This window comes from Sturnira hondurensis, unplaced genomic scaffold, assembly GCF_014824575.4.
Source record: "Sturnira hondurensis isolate 20B ecotype Veracruz unplaced genomic scaffold, ASM1482457v3 Scaffold0015509, whole genome shotgun sequence".
NCBI lineage: Eukaryota > Metazoa > Chordata > Mammalia > Chiroptera > Phyllostomidae > Sturnira > Sturnira hondurensis.
Genome location: NW_028088140.1, coordinates 12495714 through 12521558, shown reverse-complemented (window position 1 = coordinate 12521558; position 25845 = coordinate 12495714). Strand labels below are relative to the sequence as shown.

Sequence of the window (25845 nt, the reverse complement as noted above, 5' to 3'; positions counted from 1 at the left end):
CCTATACTATTCTTAACCTCCTCCTGTCTATTTTCTACCTTCCATTTATGGTACTTATTCTCTGTACCATTTCCCACTGTCTCCTTTTGTCTTGCTGCTTTTAAGATTCTCTCCTCTTTAATCTTTGGTAATGTAATTATGATGGTTCTTGGTGTGTTCCTCCTTGGGTCCAACTTCTTTGGGACTCTGAGCTTCCTGGACTTCCTGGAAGTCTATTTCGTTTGCCAGAATGGGGAAGTTCTCCCCTTTATTTTTTTGTTCAAATAAGTTTTCCACTTGTTGCTTTCCCTCTTCGCCTTCCGGTATCCCTATAATTCAGATGTTGGAACATTTAAAGTTGTCCTGGAGTTTCCTAAGCCTCTCCTCATTTCTTTGAATTCTTATTTCTTCATTCTGTTATGTTTGAATGTTTATTTCTTCCTTCTGGTCCACACCATTCATTTGAGTCCTGGTTTCCTTCCCATCACTGTTAGTTCCCTGTACATTTTCCTTTATTTCACTTAGTATAGCCTTCCTTTTTTTATCTAATTTGTGCCCAAATTCAACCAGTTTTGTGGGCATCCTGACATCTGATAGGTTGGCTACCTCTTTGTTGCTTAGTTGTATTTGTTCTGGAGCTTTGATCTGTTCTTTCATTTTGACTATTTTTGTTTCTCTGCATGATTGTTAGTAATATGTGATGGAGCGTTAGGTGTTCACCAGGGTAAGGCAACCCATGTTGCTGCGTTATGCTGCAGTATGTGGGGGAGGGGTCTGAGAGGGAACACTGGCACTTGCTCTGCTCTCTGACTGTTGTCAGTCACTTTTCCCACTACTCATAATCAGATTGGCCTCTTCTGGTGCTGATTCCCAGGTGGGCGGGCTTGTGTATTTTCTAGGACCCTATGTGTCTCTCCAATGAACTCTCCTGTGAGGCTGGGGGTTTCTCCCACTTCTGCCTCAACCCCCACAGGTGCTTTCAATCAGAGGTTTGAGGCTTTACTTCCCCACACTGGAACCCTAGGATGCACAGTCTGTCTCTCCAATTGTTCCTCCCGGTTTATGTGCACAAGAATGTGGGACTGCCAGGTTCCCAATCCACTGCCTCCCTGGGTCTGCCACCACTGCCTTGCCTGCCAGCCACTCCTTTGCCAGGAGTCCTCTCTACCCAGCTGCTGGTCCCCACCCCTCCTACCAGTCTGGATGAATGTTTCTTCTTTAACTCCTTGGTTGTCATACTTCCATACAGTTTGATTTTCTGTCAGTTCTCATTGTTTTTTGTTTTTAAATTTATTCATTGTCCTTCTTTTGGTTGTGTGAGGAGGCACAGTATGTCTACCTATTCCTCCATCTTGGCTGGAAGTCCTATTAGTAGCAATTTCTTATAATCCTTTGTATTTCTGTGCTATCAGTTGTAGTCACTCCTCTTTTATTTCTGATTTTGTTTATTTGGGTCCTCTCTCTTTTTATTCTGATGAATCTGCTTGAAGGCTTGTCAATTTTCTTTATCTTTTCAGTGAACCAGCTCCTGTGTTTATTGATCCTTTGGATTGTTGTTTTAGTGTCTATGTCATTTAATTCTGCTCTGATCTTGGTTATTTCTTCCTTCTTCTTACTCTGGGCTTTTTTTTTGTTCTTGTTCCTCCAGTTCTTGTAAATGTAGGGTTAGCTTGTATATTTGATATGTTTCTGCCGTTTTGACATAAGCCTAAAAAGGTTCATCCAGACCTATGAACTTCCCTCTGAAGACTGCCTTTGTTGTACCTCATAAATTTTATATTGTTGTGATTTCATTTTCTTTTTTTCCAGAACCTTTTTTATGTCTTCCTTGATCTCATTATTAACCCACTCATTTTTTAATAGCATGGTATTCAATCTCCATGAATTTGAGTCTTTTTGAGTTTTTTGCTTGAGATTGGTTTCTTGTTTCAGTCCCTTGTGGTCCAAGAAAATGATTGATATGATTTCAGTTTTCTTTAATTTGTCCAGATTGGTTTTGTGTCCTATTATTTGGTCTTATCTTTGAAAATGTTCCATGTGTGTTTTAAAAGAATGTGCACTTTGCTTCTCTGGGATGAAAAGTACTGTATATATCTGTCAAGTCCATTTGATCTAGGACATTTTTCAATGCCACAATATCCTTATTCATAATTTTGTTTCAAAGATTTATCCAGTTTTTATTGTGGGGTGTTAAAATCCCCTGATATTAGTGTCTATATCTTTATCAAAGTCCTCCAAAACTTTTCTTCTATATTTGGGTGCCTCCTCTATTGGCTGCATATATGTTTATAATGTTTATATCTTCTTGGTGGATTCTTGCCTTGCTTATTATAAAATATCCTTCAATGTCTCTTTTTATGGCTTTTTTTTAAAAGTCTGTTTTGTCTGATATAAATATTGGTACCCTAGCTTTTTTCCCCCTGTCCATTTACTTGTAATATTTTTTCCAGCCCTTCACTTTCAGTCTGTGTAGGTCTTTTCTTCTGAGGTGGGTCTCTTGCAGGCAGCATATGTGCAGGTCATGTTTTCTTATCCGTTCAGCTACCCTGTGTGTTTTGATTGGAGCATTTAATCCAGTAACATTTAAGGTTATTATTGCTAGGTACTTATTCATTGCCATTTTTTCCTTTTTTTACCTGTTTCTCTCTTTCTTACTCTGTACCTTCAACTTCTTAAAGCAGTCCCTTAGCATATCTTGCCATGCTGGTTTGGTAGTGGTGTATTCTTTTAAACTTCTTTTGTCTGGGAAACTCTTTATTTCACCTTCCATTTTAAATGGGAGCCTTGCTGGTTAGAGTAGTCTTGATTGCAGGCCTTTGCTTTCCATTATTTGGGATATTTCTTGCCATTCACTTCTGGCTTCTATTATTTATGTTGAGAAATCAGCTCCTAGCCTTATCTGAGCCCCCTCTGTGTTACTATCTGTGTCTCCCTTGCTCCTTTTAAGATTCTTGGTTTTAAAATTTGGCATTTTAATTATGATGTGTATTTGAGTAGGCTTCTTTGGATTCCTCTTGATTGGGACCCTCTGTTTCTGAACTTGTGTGGCTTTCCCCCTCTCCAGGTTAGGGAAGTTTTCTGTCATTTTTTTTTTTCAAACAGGTTTTCTATCCCTTGGTTCTTTTCTTTTCCTTCCTGTATTCATATGATGAGAATGTTATGTTTCATGTTGTCCTGAAGTTTTCTTAAACTGTCCTCATACTTTTTGAGTCTTTTTCATTTTGTTGCTGTACCTGTGTATTTCATTCTACCTTGTCTTTCAGCTCACCATGATCCTCTGCTTCATCAGCCTGCTTGTGATTCCTCAAGTTTATTTTTTATTTTAGGTATTGTATTCTTCATTTCTTCCTGGTTCTTGTTTATAGTTTCTATTCTTTTTCATGCTGTTGCAGTTCCCACTCAGTTCCTTGCAGTTGTCACTGTGTCCCTGGAGCATCCTTATAACCATTCTTTTGAATTCTTTGTCTGATAGATTGCTTGCCTCAATTTCATTTAGTTCTTTTACTGGGGATTCTTCCACTCCTTTTGATTGGTGGTTCTTTCTTTGTCTCCCCATTTTAGATGACTTTGTGATTGTTTCTGCATCTCCAGATACTCTGCTTTGCTTGCCTGTCTTCATGTTGTAGACTTCATGGTAGGAGTTGTATGGGACTCAGTGGTGCCATGTCTTTGAACTTTTTGTCTGGATACTCTGGGGTTGCTCTTTCATCTGTTTGTGTGGGCTCTTTTGTTGTACTTGGGCTTTGCTTGTTGGTGGCTTCTTTGTTAGTGGGTTCTCCCCTTCAGGGGGCTTACTGGTAGTCATATCTCTCACCTTGTCTTGTATGCTGTTGTTCAGGTGTTGGTTAAAAAAGCAATATTACCAGACAACCAAATCTACACCAGCAAAACAATCCCATCTACTACATCAGCAGTCTCAGTTGCAGTTGAACAGAGATTAATAAAGGTGAAGAGAGATTATGAATTTATAAAATATGACAGAGGTAATATGAGGTGACTAAAGAGAGGAGAATGTTACTGAATGGGAAGAGGGAGGAGAAATTAGTAAGAGTAGGGATAGAACCAAGGCAAAGAAATGTAGAGAACGAACTTTAAAACGTTAAGTAAAACACGGAGGGAAGCTGGGAACAATAAGGTAAGAAAGAAAAGGGAAGGATATACTACTAGGTTTGAAATTAAATTAAAAAGATACTGGTCCAGCAGGGGCAAAATTGCAGAAGAACCACAGCAGAGTCAATAGCAATGACAGCTGAGTGAAGGTGAATGAAAGTGGATCAGGAATAAGAATATTGTACAAAGAGATAAATGAATATGAGATGTCTACTGTAAAGAAAAATGATTCTGAGAGGATGGGGGTAAAAAACAAACTAATAAGAGTAAGGGTAAAGCCCTGGTTGAGAGAGGGGCAGAAAAACAAAATAAAATTCCTCCCTTGACTGATCAGGGACAGGGGGACAGGCAAATGGAGTAAGACAAGTGGGGAGTATTCTGTGGGGTTTAAAGTACAAAGAAATAGTGAAAAAAGTGGAGTTCCATTAGAGAAGTACAACAATAACTGTGGTATTTCACCCAACTAACCACTGTGTATAAAAGGGGGAAAGGAAATAAGACTCTTAAAAGAGGGGAAAAAGAATGTGAGCTGATTTAAGAGAGAACAGCTCTTATGCAAGGTTAGATAGAGGAGAAATAGTGAGAGTGAGGGATAGGAACATCATGGTAGCATTAACGAAAATAAAGTTTACAACAGTAATAAAGCTCAGGAAGATGGCAAAATGGATTAAGGCCAGGGTAGGGTGTTATGTGGGATATCTGAATATAAAGAATAAAAAGACCAAGGGCAGTGAGTTATTTGGAACACGAGTGATGTGAAAGAAGAAAAATTAAGATGCAATATGAAAGGAAGATAAAAAATTAAAAAAAAACAAAACTAAAAAAGAAGAAAGATAAGTAAAAACAGCATGCAAGTTGTGATGAAGAGCAAGGTAAAATTTGTGTCAGCTTTTGGTGTTCACCTTCTGACCTTTTTCTGGATCTGCCTGTGGTTTTTTGCTCAGCTCTAGATCCCTGGTGGGTGCCCATATTTTGGCAACGCAGTCTGTATCTCCTTCCCATGCCTCTAGAGGGAGCTTCTGTTATGGTTGATAGGGCGAGATCTCTGCCTTGCCTGGGTGGCACTTTCAGTCCAGGAAAATCGTGCGTGTGTTCACCCTGCCCCTACACCTCCTGTCTTATTCTATCCCAGTTTATTTCCAATAATGAATAGGTTTAAATAGCTGTCTGTTTCATCAGTGGGAGTGGGGGAGCAGGGGACAATCTGTGTAAGAGTTTCAGCTCTCGTGCTTGGTGTAGTCTGCAGCTCTGTGTGTGAGCCAAGTCTGGACGGTGTCCTATATCTTCCTTGCCATACCCTTTCTTAACTTCCTGTTTTGATGCCTCAGTGAAATAGGACCCCAGGACTCAGTGTACTTTTTCTCTCTGCCGACAGTTCAAAATGGGACTCTTAAGCATTAGCCTTGCTGTCTTACTCTTTAAGAAGAAGATGATGATGATGATGAAGAAAAGCCCCTGCTGGTTATTAAGCCTGTCAGGTTGGTTTTGCAGATCTTCCAGGCTCCTGCAGGCAGTAAAGGGTTGGCTCAGTTTTCCCTTTCTGGTGGTTCCATCAAGAAAGGGGATTCAGTCTGGGCTGCAATAATCACAGATGCATAGTTTCCAGCCCACTGCTCTCAGAGCACTGTCCACCTGCACTCTCTGCCCTGTGCAGTTGTGCTGGGCTAATGCCTATAAACCACATCACTTTGCACCCTTTTGATCAGTCTGCATGAGGTACATTGAGTGGGAGCAAATCATGCCCACAATCCTTCCTCCTTGTTGCCTGGACAGCTGTGCACACGAGGTCCCTGCCCAGTGCACCTACTTCCCCTTTTGAGAAAAGTCTCTGTGGGCCATACTGTCACTCTGAGCTACTAACCAGCTTTCCACACACTCCAGCTCTGTGGCAGGTCAAGAGTCTATCTCATCTCAGTCATGGCCAGTCATTGCCTACCTCTTCTCCCAGCTCCAGGTGCTGCCAGGATCTCCCCCACTCTCTGGCAGAGTCCTGGCTGGCGACTGCTACTCTAGCTTGGGTGTGCCGCTAGCTGTGTGTGTGTGTGCTGTGTGTGTGCTGTGTGTATCCCCGTCCCCTGTCCCTGTGACTTTACACATTCAAGTTGCTCCTGGTGCAGATCTACGATTTCCCCGCCCTAGAAGTGGAGGGAGCTACTGGGCTGCTATCAACGACCCAGCTTTCCTCAGATGCTGCTTATGTGTGGTTTCTGGCTCCATGCCCAGGGACTTTCCCTGGCTGTTTATAAAACCTCCTTACAGCCTGTTTCAAAGTGTCCTCTGCACACTTTCGCTTCCAAACTTCAAATCAGCTAAGATTCTGTTGGCTGTTCAGTTTGTTTTTCAGAAGATCAGCTAAATGTCCCAGTTGGGTGCATGAGCAAGTGGGCTCAGCTCCCACCTACTTTACCATCTCCCCAAAACAACTTTTTATAGAATGTGTCATGAGAGAAAAACTTACCACAGGCTGTCATTACCTAATTTAAAGGAGGTTAATTAAATATAAACTGTACTAGCTTGTCTGTTCTCATTATTGGTTCAGGGTTTTTTTTGTTTTTTGTTTTTAGATTTTATTTATTTATCTTTAGAGGGGAAGGGAAGGAGAGAGAGAAATATCAATGTGTGGTTGCCTCTCGTGCGTCCCCTGCCGGGAACCGGGAACTGGCCTGCAACCCAGGCATGTGCCCTGACTGGGAATCGAACCGTGATAGTGTGGTTCGCAGGCCCACGCTTAATCCACTGAGCTACACCAGCCAGGGTGGTTCAGTTTATTGATGCAACTTTAGGACACAAATTGATTCTTCTCTTCATTACTGTAAAATGTATCTAATTGTTTGACACCCCCCAATGTGATTCCCCTTTAGTTTGTTTCCAAATTATGGAAATCTAATTATGTCACTTCCCTACAAAAGTCTTAGACACTGAGGATGAACTATAGCTTTCTTGCTTAGCATGATGTAATTACTCGGCTTTGTTTACCTTTGGCTTCCTTTATCTCTATGCTCCTCCTCCAAATTTAAGCTATAGTCATACCAAATGTGGTGTTTCTCCAACATGACACATTCTCCTTTTCATCAGGGCTTTATTCATACTGTTTTCTTTGCCTGATAACCTGGACTAATCCTATAGAAAAGTTCATGTATCATTTTTCAGAAGACATTTTCCTAATCACCACCACCCCTATACCCACACTAGGTTAACTCTCTTTTCTATAGATTCTCAAAGCACTTAATATGCACTGTATTTGCTTGGGCACCTGGAAGGTATTTGAGAGCAGGAACTATTTTTATTCATGGATTTATATTCTTTAGTGTTTGATATGTGATGGTGACTTTAACCAAGTATTTGTCTATTTAATGAATAATGAAAATATAAAGAACCTAGCAGACTCTGAAAGCTTAGACAAATGTAGATCCTCCTGCATTCCAGAGCCCATTTTTTCCTGGGCAGTGCCTTAAATTTATTTTTAATTCATTGGTAATCCTGATTCTATCCTTTAGTGGCATTTGTCTTTGTTACCTGTAACTTAGCATGTGGTCTAGATTTCTGGTAGCCTTATGGCCTTTCTTCTAGATGTAAAATTATTACCTTCTAGAGGTAATTTCTTCTAGATGTAAAATTATTCCCTGACTCTTTCTTCCTAAAATGTTAGACTTCTTTTCTGCCTGTCCACATAAAGTTAAAATAAAGTCACAGTATCTTACATTCATTATCTAATAGTTTACAACACACTTTCACTTTTACCATGAAGAGACAAATTCTATGAAAGAACTAAAGGCTTATTCTGTGACGCTCATCATTTCAAGTGGAGAGAAAGTTGTAGCTTTTTAAAAAATGAAGTGCACAGAAATGCTACTAACCTTAGAGTTCAGTTGAAAAAAATTAAATGAATCAATATGAGAATGCCAAGATGTGCTAGTCTTTTGGAGAAAGGAAAAAACACCAAAGGATGAAATTTCTTAAGAACAAAGGCAGCTACGTAAGGTAACAACTCTATAAAGCTATAGGTTTTCACCTTTAATTTCATTTGTATATATTTTATAAGCCATCTTCATTCTCTATTTGGTCTCAGAGATCCTGATAAACAGTTTTTGTTCATAATTACTGTAGCAGAGAAGTTAAAGTGTTTGGTAGTTACAGGCAGACCTGGGCTTGGGTACTAGTTAAATAGGGTTAAATGGGTTAATTAGGTTTACTGTGATTTTTGGCAAATTACTAACTTTTATTGAAGGTTTGGTCTTTTCATCTATAAAGTAGAGTTAATAAAACTTCATAAAAGTTTTTTGAATAAAATGACAAATGAAATAATGTAATTATAAACATTAAGGTGCTTGGTATGTGATGAGTAACTTACAAAAGTTATTGTAGTGTTTTACCTACTATAGTGCTAGATTTAGATTTAAATATTCAACACAGAACATTCACTAACACACATTCACACACTCACACTGCACCTTGCTTCACCCCTGACCTAAAAAGTGGTAAAAGAAGCATATTCCATGATTCTCTGGAGGTTATTGTATGGGAAATTTAGAGTTTCAAATTTCTGTATGAAAATGTAATAAATAAATGTGGGGGGCAGCGGTGGAGATTGAATGTTACTAATCTCTTACAATGTGCCAAATCCTGTGCTAAGCATTTTGTAGACATTATCTTCTTTATTCCTCATAATGTCTCTGTGAGAGATGGACATTATTCCTATATCACAAATTGAAAAGATTTTTTTAAACCCTGATTTTCAAAGAAGCTGATTATTACATAGGTAATGAATGGTGAGTCAGTATTTGATCCAGAGTTCTCTAATTCTTAAAACCCTTGGTTTTAACCTCTCCATCATTATATTTTCATTAATGGTCTTCTTGTCCCTGGGTAATTGTGAACATGTTTTGAGACTTACAAGTTTACCATGCAGATGTTGATTTTGTATTTTCATTTCAGTTATTGGGTTGGCCAAAAACTTTGTTTTTTTCTGTAAGCTATTTTTTAGCATCATTTAGTTGTCTTTAACTTCATTCAAATAATTTTGTTAGGCTATTATAAAAGCTGTCATATCTACGTTCATTAAAAAAATACTTACCAAAATTGGTGTACTTTTGTGTAGTCAGTTTAACATTGAAGATGGAAGAAAATAAGCAACATTTTTGGTATATTATACTTTATTATTTTAAGAAACATAAAAATTCAGCTGAAAAATACAAAAACAGATTGTGCAGTGTATGGAGAAGGTGCTGTGACTGATCTAATGTATCAGAAGTGGTTTGCAAAGTTTCATGCTGGAGATTTCTCATTGGAAGATGCTCCATGGTTGGGGTAGACCAGATGAAGTTGATAGCAATCAAATTGAGACATGAATTGAGAACAATCAACATTCTACCCTGCAGGAGATAGCTGATGTACTAAAAATATCTAAATCAAAAAATTTATTGGTAAAAATGGAAAATGTGTCTTCTATTTTACAGAAAAAACTAACCAGACTTTTTGCCCAATTCAAATGCAGTCAAAGCCATTATTTAAGTACATATTTTGGACCATCTGGGTCAATAACATCAAGCTGCATATGTAGCTTCATCACCCACTTTTATGGTCATGGTCTTGATGTCCTCGAGTATTACTGCTGTACTAGTTTTGGGCCCATGAGAAAAGAACGCCATGGACTCAGTAAGTAATGTTGCTTTTATTTCAAGCAAAGTTGTTATAGTGCACTGTATGAAACAAAGTTATTTTTAGCAATTTAATAAAGAAAAGTATGGAGACAAATTAATCTTCTTATGATTTAAACAAATTTGGACCATGTTAGTAAGTACTGTGAGTACATGGTGAGCAGTGATATAACTGCGTAGTAAGTTAATGTTGGTAATTTGAATTTCATTGTGATTTTAGTTTGCCTTACATTTAATTTGTAAATTCTAGATTTAATATTTGTATATTTTAAAGTATTATAAATTTATGAACACTCACAAAAATATGAATATTTTCTAGACTTTATGAAGTCTAGAAAATATTTTTCTTTACAATTATTCTATAATATACTACACTGCAGTTCAAATACAGACCCTTCAGTCATGGGGATAAAGCAGTTCTGCTTAGGAAAATGCTGAAAATCTTTGCCAGAATGCTGCCATTTGAGCTTCATCTTGATGAGTACTTGTATGCTAGGCAGAAAAAGGGCAAGGGAAAGGGTAAAGACATTAAGACATCCGAAAAGGCAAAACAACAAAAACAACTTAGTGTGCAGAAGTAATGGAAATATAGATGGTCTTAAGGGTCTTTGGTGCTTATTAAGGGAATTTTGATATTATTATGTAGTCAGTATGACTAACAAAAACAAAATACAGAATATACACTTAAAATTTGTCTGCATACTGAATTTTTATAAATTAAAGTATGTTTTACATACTATCACAATTCTATTGTTTAAGGGCCCCTTAAAAGTGAATTGTCAATGTTTTTGTAATGAAAATAAATTGCCCTGTAAATTTTTTGTTTTATAAGTTAAAATTTTGATATTTTGGGCCTTTTTTTCTCTCTAGGCCCATCCTTTATTAATGAAATCAGAAAATTTAAAATTTTATTCTTTCCTTATGTTTCAATGGAATGCTTTAGTGATTATCTTCTGTCCAGTGGATTTAGTGATTTTCATTGTATTTTAACCAGAATCTATAAGAAAACTACTTATAAAGTTTTCTGATTACTAGCATTTATTGTATCATAAAAAAGCTGTTACCATTGTTTGCTTAATATATGTTTATTATTAACACTTTTGTTAATGCCTTGGTTCCCACATTAGCCTTCATCTCTTACCTCTGTTGTGCATGTTATAGAGAACTGTCCAAGATAAATTAGTTATTAAACCAAGTGCTGTGAAATCACCAGGTGAAAAAATATGGAAGATGCACTCTGCATATACAGTTTGATACACTGTTGTGCAGTATGATTAAACCATAGTATTCAGAACATTCACTGTAAACATAACTTGGGAGTGGGGAATGTAAATGGACTAATGTCCCCAAGAGCACTTTTCAGACTGAAAGAGAGAAAAGATAGCAGTAAATAAAAAACCTTACTATCTATTTCATTTTCCTAGTCATGCTAGGACATACATTTTGCTATGGGTTGCAAAATGGGCACATGCCTGGGTTGCAAGCCGGGTCCCCAGTTGGGGCTGCACAAAAGGCAACCACACATTGATGTTTCCCTCTCTCTCTCCTTCCCTTCCCCTCTGTCTAAAAATAAATAAATCTTTAAAAAAATAAAATAAAATATTTGACAGTATATTTATTCTGGCCCAATAAGTCCAAAAAGACGTCAGCGTTGTGAGACAGGGATTTTCTCTGGCTCTTTGTTTCTCTCCCACATATTCAGATTTTATGGCTCAGTATAGTCATAGCTTCGTGCCGTGTCCTTGGTCTTGTTTTTTTGGACGTTATAAATGGATTTTGAATATATCAGTGGTGCTGGATTCTTTACACAATTTGGAAAATGTGCAACGAGTGTTGTAATAGCACTAAATCCACAAATTATACCAAGAATGCCTTTCCCTTAATTATCCCTCTCCTTTATTTTCAAAAATTTGCTGTCTCCTGGTTCATTCATCAGTGTGCCTAAGATTTCCATCCTCCATCTTTAAAATTTTTTTCTTGACATGATGTCCCCTTTTAGCTGGTGCTCCATTTCTCTCCTCAGCAAATCTTGTTAAGAGAATTAATTGTAATTGCTATCTGCACTTCCTCACGTTCCTTTCAGGTTCATCAAATCAGGAAGCTATTTTTATCTATTTTTAAAATCTCCTTTTATCACTTCCCTGAAGAACTGCGTTTGTCAAGGTTATCAGTAATATATGTGTGTGTGTGCGTATACACACACATACATGTGCACATGTTGACAGGTCCAGAAATCATTGTTCCTACCTTACTTTACCCAGCTGCGTTCTACACACTCCCTTCCTTAAAACACTGTTTTCGTTTTACATCTCTGACAGCAGATTCCTATTGTTTCCCCCCATCTTTTCACTTTTCGTTTTTTCTCTATTATCATTTCTGGTTCCACCATACTTTTCTAGATTCCTGAAGGGCTCCATTTTCAGCCATATTCTCTTTTTTACAAGTAACTTCTCAGAATGCCTTCAAGTCTCATAACTTTCCATATCAACCATCTCTTGATTGCTCCCAAATTAATTTATTTACCACACAGCAATTAGGACCTCTGGAATAATATACTATTAAATTTATGACATGTATAACTATGCACAGAACAGATCTCTTGATTATCTTTTTCAAAACTTATTCACTAATATTCCCCAGTTCAGTTAATGGGAAATAAATTACCAACTAATTCTTGATTCTTCGCTCCTTCCACTTCCCACATTAAATCAATCACCAAGTCTCATGTCTCACAGATAGGTCTGAAATTTTCTCCACCTGCTTCAGTGAACCATTAACTCCTGCTCAAACCACCCCAGTAGCTTTCTAACTGGTATTCTTGCTTCTGTATAATGTTCCTCTGCTAGTCTCTTCTCCGTAGCAGCTTGACTGAACTCTTAAACCTTAAAGCAGACGCTGTCACTCCTTGCTTAAAACTTTGCCATGCTCTCCCTTAATGTGGTTAATAAGGCTCTGTATCATCTGACTTCTTGCCACCTCTGCAACCCCACCACCTGCTGCTCTCTCTTCACCATACCGAGTTTTTTATTAGGTCAGCCAAGTTCTTTCACAGCACGTGCACTTGTGTTCTCTGTCTCCTCTCCCCATCTATACATGGCTCACTTTCACGTCCTTCACGGCAGTTCGTTAGTGAGGCCTTCCCTGGCCACTGCACCTAAACCTTGTCACATGACAGTCTCCATTACATTTCCTGTTTTACTTTTTCTGTAGCACATGTCACTGTGCAGTGAGATGCTTGTTTGTGTTATCGTCCTTCCCCTTTTGAAAATAAGTTCTACGAGGGCAGTGAGGTTCTTAAAACTGTGTGGCCCTTGGTTGGCTCAGTATATGTTTGCTGAATGAATAAGTGAAAGCCAAAATTTGACAATTGAGTTCAAAATGCATACTGGTTTTTCAATTATAAACAAGTGTATTGCTTTGCCTTGGTTAATAACTTGAATTTTTATTAGGTTACTTATTTTTAGTAGTGTTTATAGGCTATTCCTTTGTACTTTGTGATACCAAGCAATTGCTTCCTAGAGCAAAAAGACCTCAGGAACCTGAAAATCTCTATAGCAGGGGTTAGCAAACTACAGCCCACCTGCACTTTATTTATATAGAACGTGCAAGTTAGGAGTGGTTTTTACATTTTAAAATGGTTGGAAGAAAACAATATGTGACATAAATGGAACATATGGTTCACAAAGTATAAAATATCTACTATCTGGCCCTTTACAGAAATGTTCGCCAACTCTTGCTGGAGGGTCTGGCCCTTCATTACCTGTTTAACAACATTACTAGTCCACTGTTTCTCTGCCTACTTTACTCTCGCTGGCCACTCACGGTCTTACCCCAGGAGTTTTGCTTCTGCTCTTTCCTCTGTGGAACCCTCGTCATGCACAGCTGTGGCGTCCTCTCTCCCATCACAGGCTTTCTTAAGAGTTGCACTCAAAGCATGGCTCTTCATGGGCACTTCATTTAAAACCATTCTTTTTTTTTAAGAATTTATTTCTTTAGAGGGGAAGGGAAAGAGAGAAGGAGAGAAATATCAATGTATGGTTGCCTCTCGTGAGTCCCCTGCTGAGAACTGGCCTGCAACCCAGGCATGTGCCCTGCCCTGACTGGGAATCGAACCGCGATTGTGTGGTTCACAGGCCCATGCTTAATCCACTGAGCTACACCAGCCAGGGCCATTTAAAACCATTCTTATCCTCCATCCCCATACTCCCTCCTATCTCTTTTCCACTCTTATTTTTTTCCCATTCAACTTACTACTAGCTGACATTCTGTGTATTTTACTTCTTTTCTATATATTTCCTGTGGGCTGTTATCAGTAAGGACTGAGATTTTTGTTTTTTGTTCACTGCCATATTCCCAAAGATAATATCTAGCACATACAAGCTTTCATGAAATATTTGTTGAATTAATGGTAATAGAGTTATTCTGGAAACTAACATAAAAAAAGAGCTTTCTGTTAAGACACTTAAGTAAAACTGAGTAACTGCTATGAGACAGGCTTTGTTAATATCCATGGAGATATGTAAAATAAGGTCCTTGCCCTAGAGGAGATCGGTGTGGTAGTGAAAACAAACATGGAAATAAATGAAGTTAAATGTAAGATGGGACTAGTTATCATGCTATTCCCTTGCTAATATATGCTGAATTGACCATTTAAAATATTTTTTGGAGAAGTTAAAAGTGCTTATATAAAACCCTACATTGTTAGTGATTTTGCATCCTACATTGATGTCTCTGTTTTTTTTTAATTATTACTATGGCTTATTTTCTTTAGATTGGTAGGGATACATTTCCATAAAAATAAAGTCCCTCTTTAAAGCAGCTTTGAAATAATCTGAAAACATTTTAATTAGACATGATACATAAAACTATTATTTTGTTTTTATATTCTTGAATGCTTTTTAGGCAGGTATCATAGGAAACAGGGAGACAGATATAATACACAATTCTTATTTTTAAGCCCAGTTAGGTATTTAGGTAGTATTATGAAATTTTTATATCTTAAATTTTATATTAACTGAATGTGAATGGACTTAGTTACTTTTGGAGTGGTAGAAGGAGAGGTAGAGACTGTGTGTGTGTTTACAGTGTGTTTATTTGTAACATTTATTTTCCTTATATGTAACATTTAAATATAATAATGATGCTTATATGTGAATATAACATACAGTACTTCAGCAATGTAATTTTACCTCTTGATAAATGTATTTCAGCTGTCTAGCTTAAACTTCTGTTCTCCAATTCAAATACCTGAGTCAAATTTGGTTTTTACTATGATTTTTTAAAAATTCAACTATAGTAGCACTCTATTGTTTCTTAAATTTGTGTGGGAGATTTTTATGGTATAGTTATAATAGTGTTAAAGATCTCTGTTTTTGACAAAGCAAACAGCCAGGAGAAATGGAGTCTCTGACAAGAATATTGATAGTTTCTAGATAGAGTGGGAATATATTTTGAAGAAGGAAGAGTAATTTCTTTCCCAATTAATAATTTTCTTAGGTGTTTGAGAGGTAAGGAATGCGTTCATTTTTCAGTGTTTGCGTGAGTTTGGAATAGACGTATTTTGGTAAATTTGTCAGTAGAGGGAATATACTTAGTTTCCTTTTTTTAATAATATGTTTTATTGATTATGCCATTACATTTGTCCCATTTCCCCCCTTTCATTCCTCTCCACCCTGCACACCCCCTTCCATCCACATTCCCCCTCTTTAGTTCATGTCCGTGTGTCATAGTTCTTTAGCTTCTACATTTCCCACACTACTCTTGCCCTCCCCGTCTATTTTCTCCCCACCGTCTATGCTACTTATTCTCTGTACCTTCTCCTCCTCTCTCCTCCTCCCTCTCCCCTATTGCTAATCCTCCATGTGAGCTCCATTTCTGTGGCTCCACTCCTGTTCTACCTGTTTGCTTAGTTTGCTTTTGTTTCAGGTGTGGTTGTTAATAACTGTGAGTTTGCTGTCCTTTCACTGTTCATATTTTATCTTCTTTTTCTTAGGTAAGTCCCTTTAACATTTCATATAATAAGGGCTTGGTGATGATGAACTCCTTGAACTTGACCTTATCTGAGAACCACTTTATCTGCCCTTCCATTCTAAATGAAAGCTTTGCTGATAGATAGAGCAATCTTGGATGTAATCCTTCCTTGCCTTTCATGACTTGGAATACTTCTTTCTAGCCCCTTCTTGCCTGTAAGGTCTCTTTTGAGAAATCAGCTGACAGTCTGATGGGTACTCCTTTGTAGGTGGCTGTCCCTGATCTCTTGCTGCTTCTAGAATTCTGTCCTGCATTTTAATCTTGGGTAATGTAATTATGATGTGCCTTGGTGTGTTTCTCCTTGGGTCCACCTTGTTTGGGACTCTCTGAGCTCCCTGGACTTCCTAGAAGTCTATTTTCTTTGCCACATTGGGGAAGTTCTCCTTTATTATTTGTTCAAATAAGTGTTCCACTCGTGGCTGTTTCTTTTCCCCTTCTGGTACCCCTATAATTCAGATGTTGGAATATTTAAAGATGTCCTGGAGGTTCCTAAGCCTCTCCTCATTTTTCTGAATTCTTGTTTCTTCATTTTTTTCTAGTTGGATATTTCTTTCTTCCTTCTAGTCCACACTATTGATTTGAGTCTCAGTTTTATTTCCATCACTATTGGTTTCCTATGCATTTTCCCTCATTTCACTTAGCATAGCCTTCATTCGTTCATCTAATTTGTGACCAAAATCAACCAGTTCTGTGAGCATCCTGATCACCATTGTTTTGAACTGTGTATCTGATAGGTTGGCTATCTCTTGGTCACTTAAAAATATTGGCTCTGGGGCTTTGATTTGTTCTTCTCTTTGAGCCATAATTCTTTGGTCAGGTTGTACCTGTTATGGATGAGGGCAGAGCCTTAGGTGTTCACCAGGGTGGGGCAACCCAAGTCACTGGGTTGTGATGCTGTATGTGGGGGCGGGGTCAGAGAGGGAACAGTGGCACTTGTTCCGCACTCTCTTGGATTTCAGTCCCCTCTGCCGCTTCCCAAAAGCAAATTGGGCCCTTCTGATGCTGGTCTCGGGTGGGTGGGCTTGTGTATGTTCTAGGACCCTCTAGATCTCCCCAACAAATTCTCCTGTGAGGCTGGGAGTCTCTCCCAGCACCTTTTCAGTTGGTGCTTTTAGGCTTTATTTCCCATTGCTGGGGCCCTGGGTTGTGCGGTCTGTCTCGCTGCTCGTTTTTGCCTGGTTTATCTGCGCTCAAATGTGTAACCGCAGTCAGCCAACCACCTTGCGTGCGTCACTGGGTTTGCTGGTTTCCTCCCCGCACCTAGGATCTGCTACCCCGTGTCACCTGCCTCCCAGGTCTGCTGACCACTGCCTTTTCCTGCCATGATTTCTCTCTGCAGGCCCCCGACTCCACCTCTCTTACAGGTCTGGATGAATGATTGTCGGGCTTCCTTACAGTTCAGTTTTCTGTTTTGGTTGTGTTTTTGTTTCTAAATCTTTGTTGTCCTTAATTTTGCTTGTGCGAGGAGGGTCAGTGTTCCACTTATGCCTCCATCTCGGCCAGAAGTCCTTAGTTTCCTATTTATGCATTTGTTTAACAGGTTTTTTAAAACATTTTTTTAATGTTGTTCAGGTACAGTTGTCTCCATTTTCTCTTCACCTCATGAGCATTTATACACCGTGAGGAACTATGATAGGAATTGTGAACTATGAAAATGTATCAAACATAATCTTTAAACTCTAGGAAGGCATTTTTATAGGTGTCTGAAGATACGAACATGGATCCCTGCAATACAGGGAACAAATTAACAGGTTATAAGATACATTTAGTTAAAGTGACATGGGAGTTTTGCGGGGCAGGAGAGAGTCAGTAGTAGCTATAGCCTAAATTTGAATTTGGATTTTAAGAAACAGAGGCAGAGGCAACAATAAACAGGGGCAGGGCCTTCCTGGCATAGCCTGTGTAGTAGACCAGTGCTTCTTAAACTTTAGTGTGCATTTATAATATATCACCTGGAGATGTTGTTAAAACGCAGATTCTGATTTAGTAGATCTGATGTGAGCCTGAGAATTTTGTGTTTGTAACAAACCCCAGTGATGCTGATGAGGTGAGTTCATGGATCACACTTTGAATATCAAGGTGGTGAATCGCGTTTTATAAAACTTCTTGTAGCAGAGACCAATAAAAAGTAAACTGTTTCCTTCCTCATCTTTGCTTTCCTTTCTTCTTACACTTAAATTTATTCATATCTTTGTGGAAAGAGTTAAATCTATTCATTATCTCACTGTTTGTTATGATTGTTAAGAACTCATAAACTGAGAATCTGATTTTAAGTATTTGTGAATCTCTTTCATTTCTTCTCTTCCTACATAAAGAATAATAAAAGATGTATTACGTTCTTTGTTAATTTAATTCAAATAAATTAATTCAGGTACAACACAGTCTGAAAGAGTTAAAAAATCTATACTATTAAATCCTTCTTTTTCTGGTAGTACTTCAAGGTATAGATTTACTAACATGTATGGGTTTTCTTATTAACTCAGATTTAAATTCAATTACATATTGATCTATTTGTAAGTGAAGAGAAGGAAACTCCATTTTACAGATTCTAGTGTCACAGAATATTTATTCCTGCTTGTGGATTCAAGAAACATCCCCCATGTTATTAACATGTTTTGATGCTGTTGCCTTTTGTGCCCTTTCTCTGAGAAGCAGCATGGAAAAGGGTGTTACTAAGGCATGAACGTTGTGCTTGCATACACTCCAGTTCAGCTGTGAGTCAGGGCCACACATGCACTTATGCTCTCACTTGCACACACCCAGGAGTGAAAGGTGGGGAAGAAAGCCAGCAGAAGGGGATTGTAATCCTCTCGCAATTTTCAATACTTTTCTTGGTTCCCAATTTTGATAATATCATTTTTTCCTATTTAATTATGTCTGTGGAATAAAATATGGAACTAATAGCCATAAAACTAAATTAAAGAAAGGAAATTGAAAATATGATTAGGAAATGGAAAATTAAAAACCAAGACATATATAAATAAGGGAAACTCAACTGTGTCTTACTGAGTTTCTATCTAGTCTGATTTAGGTGACGACCAATTTTGAGATACAACCATATTACATTTAAAAAACTTTAAAATACTTGAAGAACATTTTGTGTCTATTTAGAAATTTTAGAAGCTGCAAAAAAAGAAAAAATACTAATTTTTAATTTTTATATTTTATTTTTTGATTATGTATTCAAAGACATACAGGGTGATGTCTTAAACCTGCAAAGCAGGTTTACAGTTGTAAGTACACAAAACACAGACTTTATTCTTGTGTTAAGTGTTAATTAAATTGTATTATTTTTCATAGGAACAATTGGAAACCTACTTTTGCTCCATTCTGTATATGCATAGGACCATGCTCTGTATTTAGCTTGATATTCTATATTTTTTACTTAGCATTTTGTGTTTTCTTTGGATTTGAAGGAGGTAAGCATTAAAATTGTGTGTCCAATATTATGAAGGTCAAAATAAAAAAAATTAAGAACATTCAGAAGTGGGCTGGTGGTTGGAATAGGATGGGAGCAATAGACTTTTTCTTTCCTGAAACACAATTAAAAATATCCTGACCTAGTTCTATGAGTTCGGAGCAAAAAGTCACTCATTCTCAAATATAACTATGATAAAGAGTGCTGAAGAGTGAAATTGACTTTGACTGGATCAAACATTTAGCCTGTAACGTCTGCCTTGTTCCAAAAACTACTCAAATGGCTTTAATTAGGTTTCTTATTCCATGTGTCCTGTTGCTGCAAATGACGAGGCTCTGCTGCGGTCATCAGCACAGCCAGCGCTGTCTGGGATAGGTCACAGGTGCAAGGTGGAAAGAATTTGTATGGCTTTAGAATTTTTTTCTCCATTAAAACAGTAAAATCTTTGCATGTAATAAACCAGTGTTAAGAGAAATTTAATTTGAAAAAGTACAGTTTGATTCATGAAAACATAATTTTTTCTTGTGTTTTTCAATGCAAAGATCTGTCTTTTTTTTTTCTACTGGTTGACATGATTGCTATCAGATTAATAAAATTTGAAATATTAGCACAGAAAATTACGCAGTGAGTAGATTCAAATATAGACATTAGTTTCATCTTTATTTCTTCCAATGACAACTGGCTTTATTATATTTTCTGTGGTTGAACCTTTCAGTAGACATATTCAAGATGCTAGAAAGTAAAGATCTGAAACATAGCTTTTGAATAATGTATTAACTCCACTTCTATCAGAGAATGAGTTTATCTTAACACGTATGTCATTAACTTATACTATTTAGTTTTGAATGACTTCTCAATTAAAATTATACACTGTAGAAGTATTTAGAAATTATTTAAAATCATTTTTTGAGGACACACGAACAAGAGCTTAGGGGGATGGAAATAGGAGGGAGGTGGGGAGCATTGTGGTGGTGGGCTAGGATGGGAGTAAAAGACAGAAAACTGTACTTGAACAACAATTAAAATAATTTAAATATTAAAAAAACATTTTTGGCCCATAGAATCATATCCAAATTATACAAAAGAAAATGTGTGTGTTTAAAAGTTTATCATATAGGTTTATCTTATGATAAAATTAGTTTAACATTAGAAAATCTCAATAAATGTATCACTCATTTACAACTAAAATAATAGCAAATTCTGGCAGACAAGGGATAGATAAAAAGTTTTCAAAGAAAAAACCACAGCAAATGTTATAGTCAGTGGTAAAATGTAAAAATAATTTTCTTTAGAATCAGGAGAAAAACAAAGATACCCACTATCACTAATTGTCTTCATCATGGTTCTGGAAATTTTAGCCAGTTCAATAAGACAAGATAAAACAGAAAGTACAAAGATGTTTCAAGTGTTTACACAGAAAACCCAAAAGAATCCACAGGAAAATTATTAGAATACCAGGAGCATTTGCCAGTGTGCCAGATATAGAAATCAACTGCGTGTCTACCTGCCATGTAATTTAAAAATATCATTGAAATAATGTTTTCAGGAGAAGTTTATTAGTGCAGAGAGCCTAGAGATCAAAAGTTGATGGAAGGGTGAACATAACACATAGAGGAAGAGACCAGGCTGTCACTGCCTTCATTCTGATGACTCACTGATGAATAACCACTGAGGAGGCAATATGCAGTACACAACACCACTATTTAGTGTTTTGACCTCAAATACTGAAACGGAATCTGTTAAAGACAGCTTTCACTATCTAAAAAAGAAAAATTATATGGAACAAATAACACCACAAAGAAGCAAACAGACAGTCCAAAATGTGAGTCATTTTACAGAACTCATATACTTTAGCAAGTTTGTGGCATTTAAAGAACGAGGTAGGTGAGGAGGTGAGAAACTTTTCTTTAGATTAATAGAGATTTACAGGATTTAACAAACTAAAGGCTATCAACTGTGTTTCAAATCTTGGATTTTTGATTCAAACAAACAAGTGTTAAAACTTTTTTTAAACAACTAGGGAAATTTAAATGTGGACTAGGTATTAGATGACAACAAGGAACTACATGTTGTTAATTTTGTTACTATTTATGTTGTTGAAAAGTACTTTTTAAAGAATGCTAACTTTGTTTAAGGAACCATATACAGTGACAAGGTGTCTAGAATTTAAAATGACAACAAAACATATAAGGTACCTATGGATAAAATAATTGCCAGTCTCTTATTGATTGAATTTCAACTCTTTGTTGAAAGCTTTTTAAGGAGAACTAAATAACTGGAAAAATACATGGTGTTAATGAATTGAAAGAGTTAAGAGCAGGACAATGTCAGTTTTTTCCCAAATTGATAAATAGATTTGGTGAAATTTCAATCAAAACCCCAAAAGGCTGCTATTGGGTTTTGGTTACTATGGTTGGTGGGTTGGTTGGTTTGTGTAGTGGAACTTGACAAGCGTGCTCTGAAATTTGTAGAAGTATTAAGGGACAAGAATAGTCAAGACAGTCTTGTAACAGAAGAAGGTAGGCAGGTTTGCCTTATAGGTATTGAGAGTTCTTATAAAGGTAAGTAATTGAGGTGGTATAGATTTGGTGCAATAGTACAAAGATGCCAGAGTAAGATGTGTGAAGAAACTTTATATACAACTGAAGGAGCAATGCATTAAATAATCCTGGGCAATTAGTTATCAGTGTAAAAAGTGAAGTTTTATTCTTTCCTCAGATCATACCCCCAAAATGGAATTATATCTCTTCCTCATACCACATACAGCCTAAGTTTCAAGTGGATTAAGGACTTTAGTGTGAGAGACTAAATTACAGACTTTTCAGGCAATATCTTTATGAACTTGGAATGGGGAAGATTTTGTTAAAAAGTCGCAAAATTTCAAACCATAGAGAAGATTGGTATGCTTGAAACAATTTAAAATTTAAGATTTTATAAATGAAAACATACCATAAAGCAGGGGTGTCCATCCTTTTGGCATCTCTGGGCCACACTGGAAGAAGAGTTGTCTTGGGCCACCCATTAAATACATTACAACACATAATCACACACACAAAAAAACCTCATAATGTTTTAAGTAAATTTATGATTTGGTGTTAGGTTGCATTCATAGCCATTTCGGGCTGCAAGGTTGGACCCCTCTGAACAATCAAATAATTAAGATTAGAAGGAAATATTTGTATAACATAACAGATGAATGATTATGATATCTATAAAGTCATTAAGATACTAATTGAAAAATGGGCAAAGCACATAATAGCTATTTCATAGAAGTGGAAACAGGAATAGTCAAATACTGTATGAAAAGATGTTCAGCCTCAGAAGCTAGGAACATGCATTTCAGCACTATATGACATACTATTTATATATATATCTACCAGATGGATGAAATTTAGAAAGTCTGATAGAACCAAGTGTTAGTGAATATGTAGAAGTATAACAGGTACTGTTTTGTACTGCTCGTGTAAGTATAAATTAATAAAACTTCTTGGAAAATAATTAGTAAACCTGAAGGTATACCTACAACACAACTTAGTAATTCAGTTTGTAAGCCTATACCTTGGAGAATCTCAGGTAATAGCAGAATGTACCTTGCAGCATTGCTTCTGATAATAAAAAACTAAACAACCCAATTGTTGTTTAGACCTGACATGAAAAAGAAACCAAACCCGAGATTGATGTTGGCAATATGGAAATAGTCTCCTGATATCAATGCTATGAAATGGTAGAATGGCTGATAAGAAAGGTTTTGTGTCATACAACCCTTACTGTATCACAGACTTGAGAATGTATTAAGACAATTGACATATATAATTTTATACTGCATTAAAAATGGAGTGGATAAAAAAACTACACTTAATTAACCACTACGAGTCTCAAAACATATATTGAAAAAATAGTTTATTAATAAACTTTATATATAAATTTTAAAAATGCAAAATAAAGGATTCTTATGGGTAACAAAACTATAGTAAAAGCAAGGGTACCATAAACACAAAGTTTTTAGGATATAGTTTATTCTTATCTTAGTGTGGAGGCAGTGATATAGGATAGGGAGCTTCAGAAGTAGGTACAATGTTCTGATGCTTTTTGAAAGTGAAAGATTTAATAGTAAAATAAGAGCTGTATCACATTTCTTAATCAGCCATTCTACTATTTCATAGACTATTTGCATATGGCCAACATCAGTCTCTGGCTTGGTCTCTTTTTCATGTCATTTCAATCTATCTCATGCCCTCCTTTTAGAATTTCATTGTGCTTCATAAAGTACTTGCTGAAATGCGTTTTCCTGAAACAGCATTATTAACATTTGCTACTATTGGTAGGAGAGCTCTTGAAAGGGGTGGAACCACTTTGTAGCCAGAACTCTTTGTTGGTTTTCAGCTGTTCCTTTGTGATGGTGGTGTAAAACTAAATGAACATTTTTTTTCTATGCACATACATGAATAGCTTGATTTTTCTCCCCACTTACCAACAGGCAAGTGAAAGACCAAAATAAGAAGGTAGCAAATCTGAAGCACAAGGAGCAAGTGGAAAAGAAGAAGAGTGCACAGATGCTAGAGGAGGCTCGGCGAAGGGAGGACAGTCTCAATGATAGCTCTGCACAGCTCCAGGTGAGAACGCAGGAGAATTTGCAAGGATTGGGTGAAGAGGCTTGATCCTGATTGATTGCCTGTTGTTTTCCCTTCATCTTTATTTTCTCCTGTATTTTCTTTTTCTAACCCTGCTTACTGCCTTCCTCTCAGACCAACTGTTTAGTAATAAAGGCATGACTTTAAATAGAAAAGGCAAGTTCTATTCCACAGCTTTGTGAGGACACCTCAGCATAGGAGAAAGTTCATCTTGATTCAAGTTGATCAGACTTAATTGCTAAATTCCATATCAGTGGATACTGTTGAGCTTTAGAGGGGTCACTGTAACTATTTGCCATTTTTCTTTATTAAAATGCATTGCTAGTCTTGGTTTATGTTTGTATTTTAACTTTCTTCTTTTTTCCATTCTTCCTTTTCCCTTTCCCCCCACTTTCCTCTTTCATTTTTCCTATCTTCTTTATTTTTTCCTTTTGAAAAATTCATTTTTGAGAGCATATTTCACAGTCATGCTAGACACAAATTGCTTTTCTACTTCAATGGAATGATGAATAATGTGTAAACCTAATTATTTACATGTTGAGTTAAACCAGGTTCAATAGCAATAGTAGCAGTTAAGCGTGAATTAGTGTTAGGTTAGGATCAGAGTTAGGTTAAGTGACTATTTGTGTGCCAATTATGTGCCCAGTTCTTGAAACTAGGCCCTGGACATTGATCATTTCTGACCCTCACATTGATCCAGTGTGGCCGCAATTTTGTGCACATTGTGCAGGTAAGGAAATAGACTCAGAGACATTGAATTACTTAACATAAACACACACAGCTTTCTAAGTGGCTGTCATGATTCTGAGATTCCCAGGATCTCGAGCCTGTTAGAATAGAGGTTTAAGTTTTAAGAGAAGAATATTATACACTTTCTAGAAACTTCTGAAACTTCTGCTGAGACTGCTAAACCACTGCCAGATTTTTTTCTCTCATTATAACTTCTAATTGAGTGATAGAGTGTTTATGTCAGTGCATAATTAATTGTGAGATCTTTCCTGGAGATATTTGGAGGTGCTATCTAGTATGTAGAAGATATTTTTAGGCTATCAACATATTCATTTTAGACATGAAAATCCCACTTACTGCCTGTTTTCATTTCATTTTATATGCCTTGTACTGATTATAAAATACGTACTCCTTATAGAAACACTACAAATTTCCTCGAATGCACTGACTTGTGAAAAAAAGCAGCAGCATACCAATTTCTCTCGCCCTTGCCAACAATAATTGCCACTGTCAATTTTCTCTTTCTTTATGTGTATGTGTCAGAACTGATGACTGCAAAATACTTGTTTCCTTGAACTTACTACATTTCTGTGATTATCAGTGGAGCCAAGTATTTTTTCATGTTTTCAATTTTCATTTGTTTATTAAGTAATTCAAGTCTTATCTCTCTTATGGTGGCTATTTTTTTCATGAATTGTTTTGCTGAGTTTCACCCTTTTTGAGAACATATGAATATTTACCTATAAATCTTTTAAAATTGTTCTCAACTTTTTTCCTACTTTTACATTTTTAAAGATTTTATTTATGGACTATTAGAAAGAGGGGAAGGATGGGAGAAGGAGAGAGAGAAACTGTGTGTGAGAGAAACATCAATTGGCTGCCTCTCACAGGCCCCCAACCAGGGACCTGGCCCGCAACCCAGACATGTACCCTGACTGGGAATCAAATTGGCAACCTTTTGGTTCACAGGCCTGCACTCACTGCTCTGAGCCACACCAGCCACTTTTAACTTTTAATTTAAAACATTTTAGGGTATTTTGTGTATTGACAGTCTTAACTTTTCTTCATTGCTAACAATTGCACTACACTGCAGGGAATTGTTTCATTACTCAGAAGTTTGAATTGTCTTCTTTATAATATATGAAAATGTTTAATAATTAGTCTGTTTCTAGGATTTCACTTCAACCTCCCTTCTTGAACTTGATCACATTGTTATTTTAATTGTAAAAAATACTCATTTTATGATAAGCCCTTCTTTATGTTTGCCCTTTACCTGTTTCATTTATCCTGC

At 36.8% G+C, this 25845-nt stretch overlaps 1 protein-coding gene across 1 annotated transcript in view; it reads left to right on the top strand.

Moving 5' to 3' along the window:
• ERC1 (ELKS/RAB6-interacting/CAST family member 1) overlaps nucleotides 1-25845 on the top strand; it is a 549219-nt gene that overhangs the window by 230008 nt on the left and 293366 nt on the right. The window contains exon 14 of the mRNA XM_037064795.1: nucleotides 23672-23807. Coding sequence (XP_036920690.1) covers nucleotides 23672-23807 — 136 coding nt within the window. The remainder of the gene's footprint in view (nucleotides 1-23671; nucleotides 23808-25845) is intronic.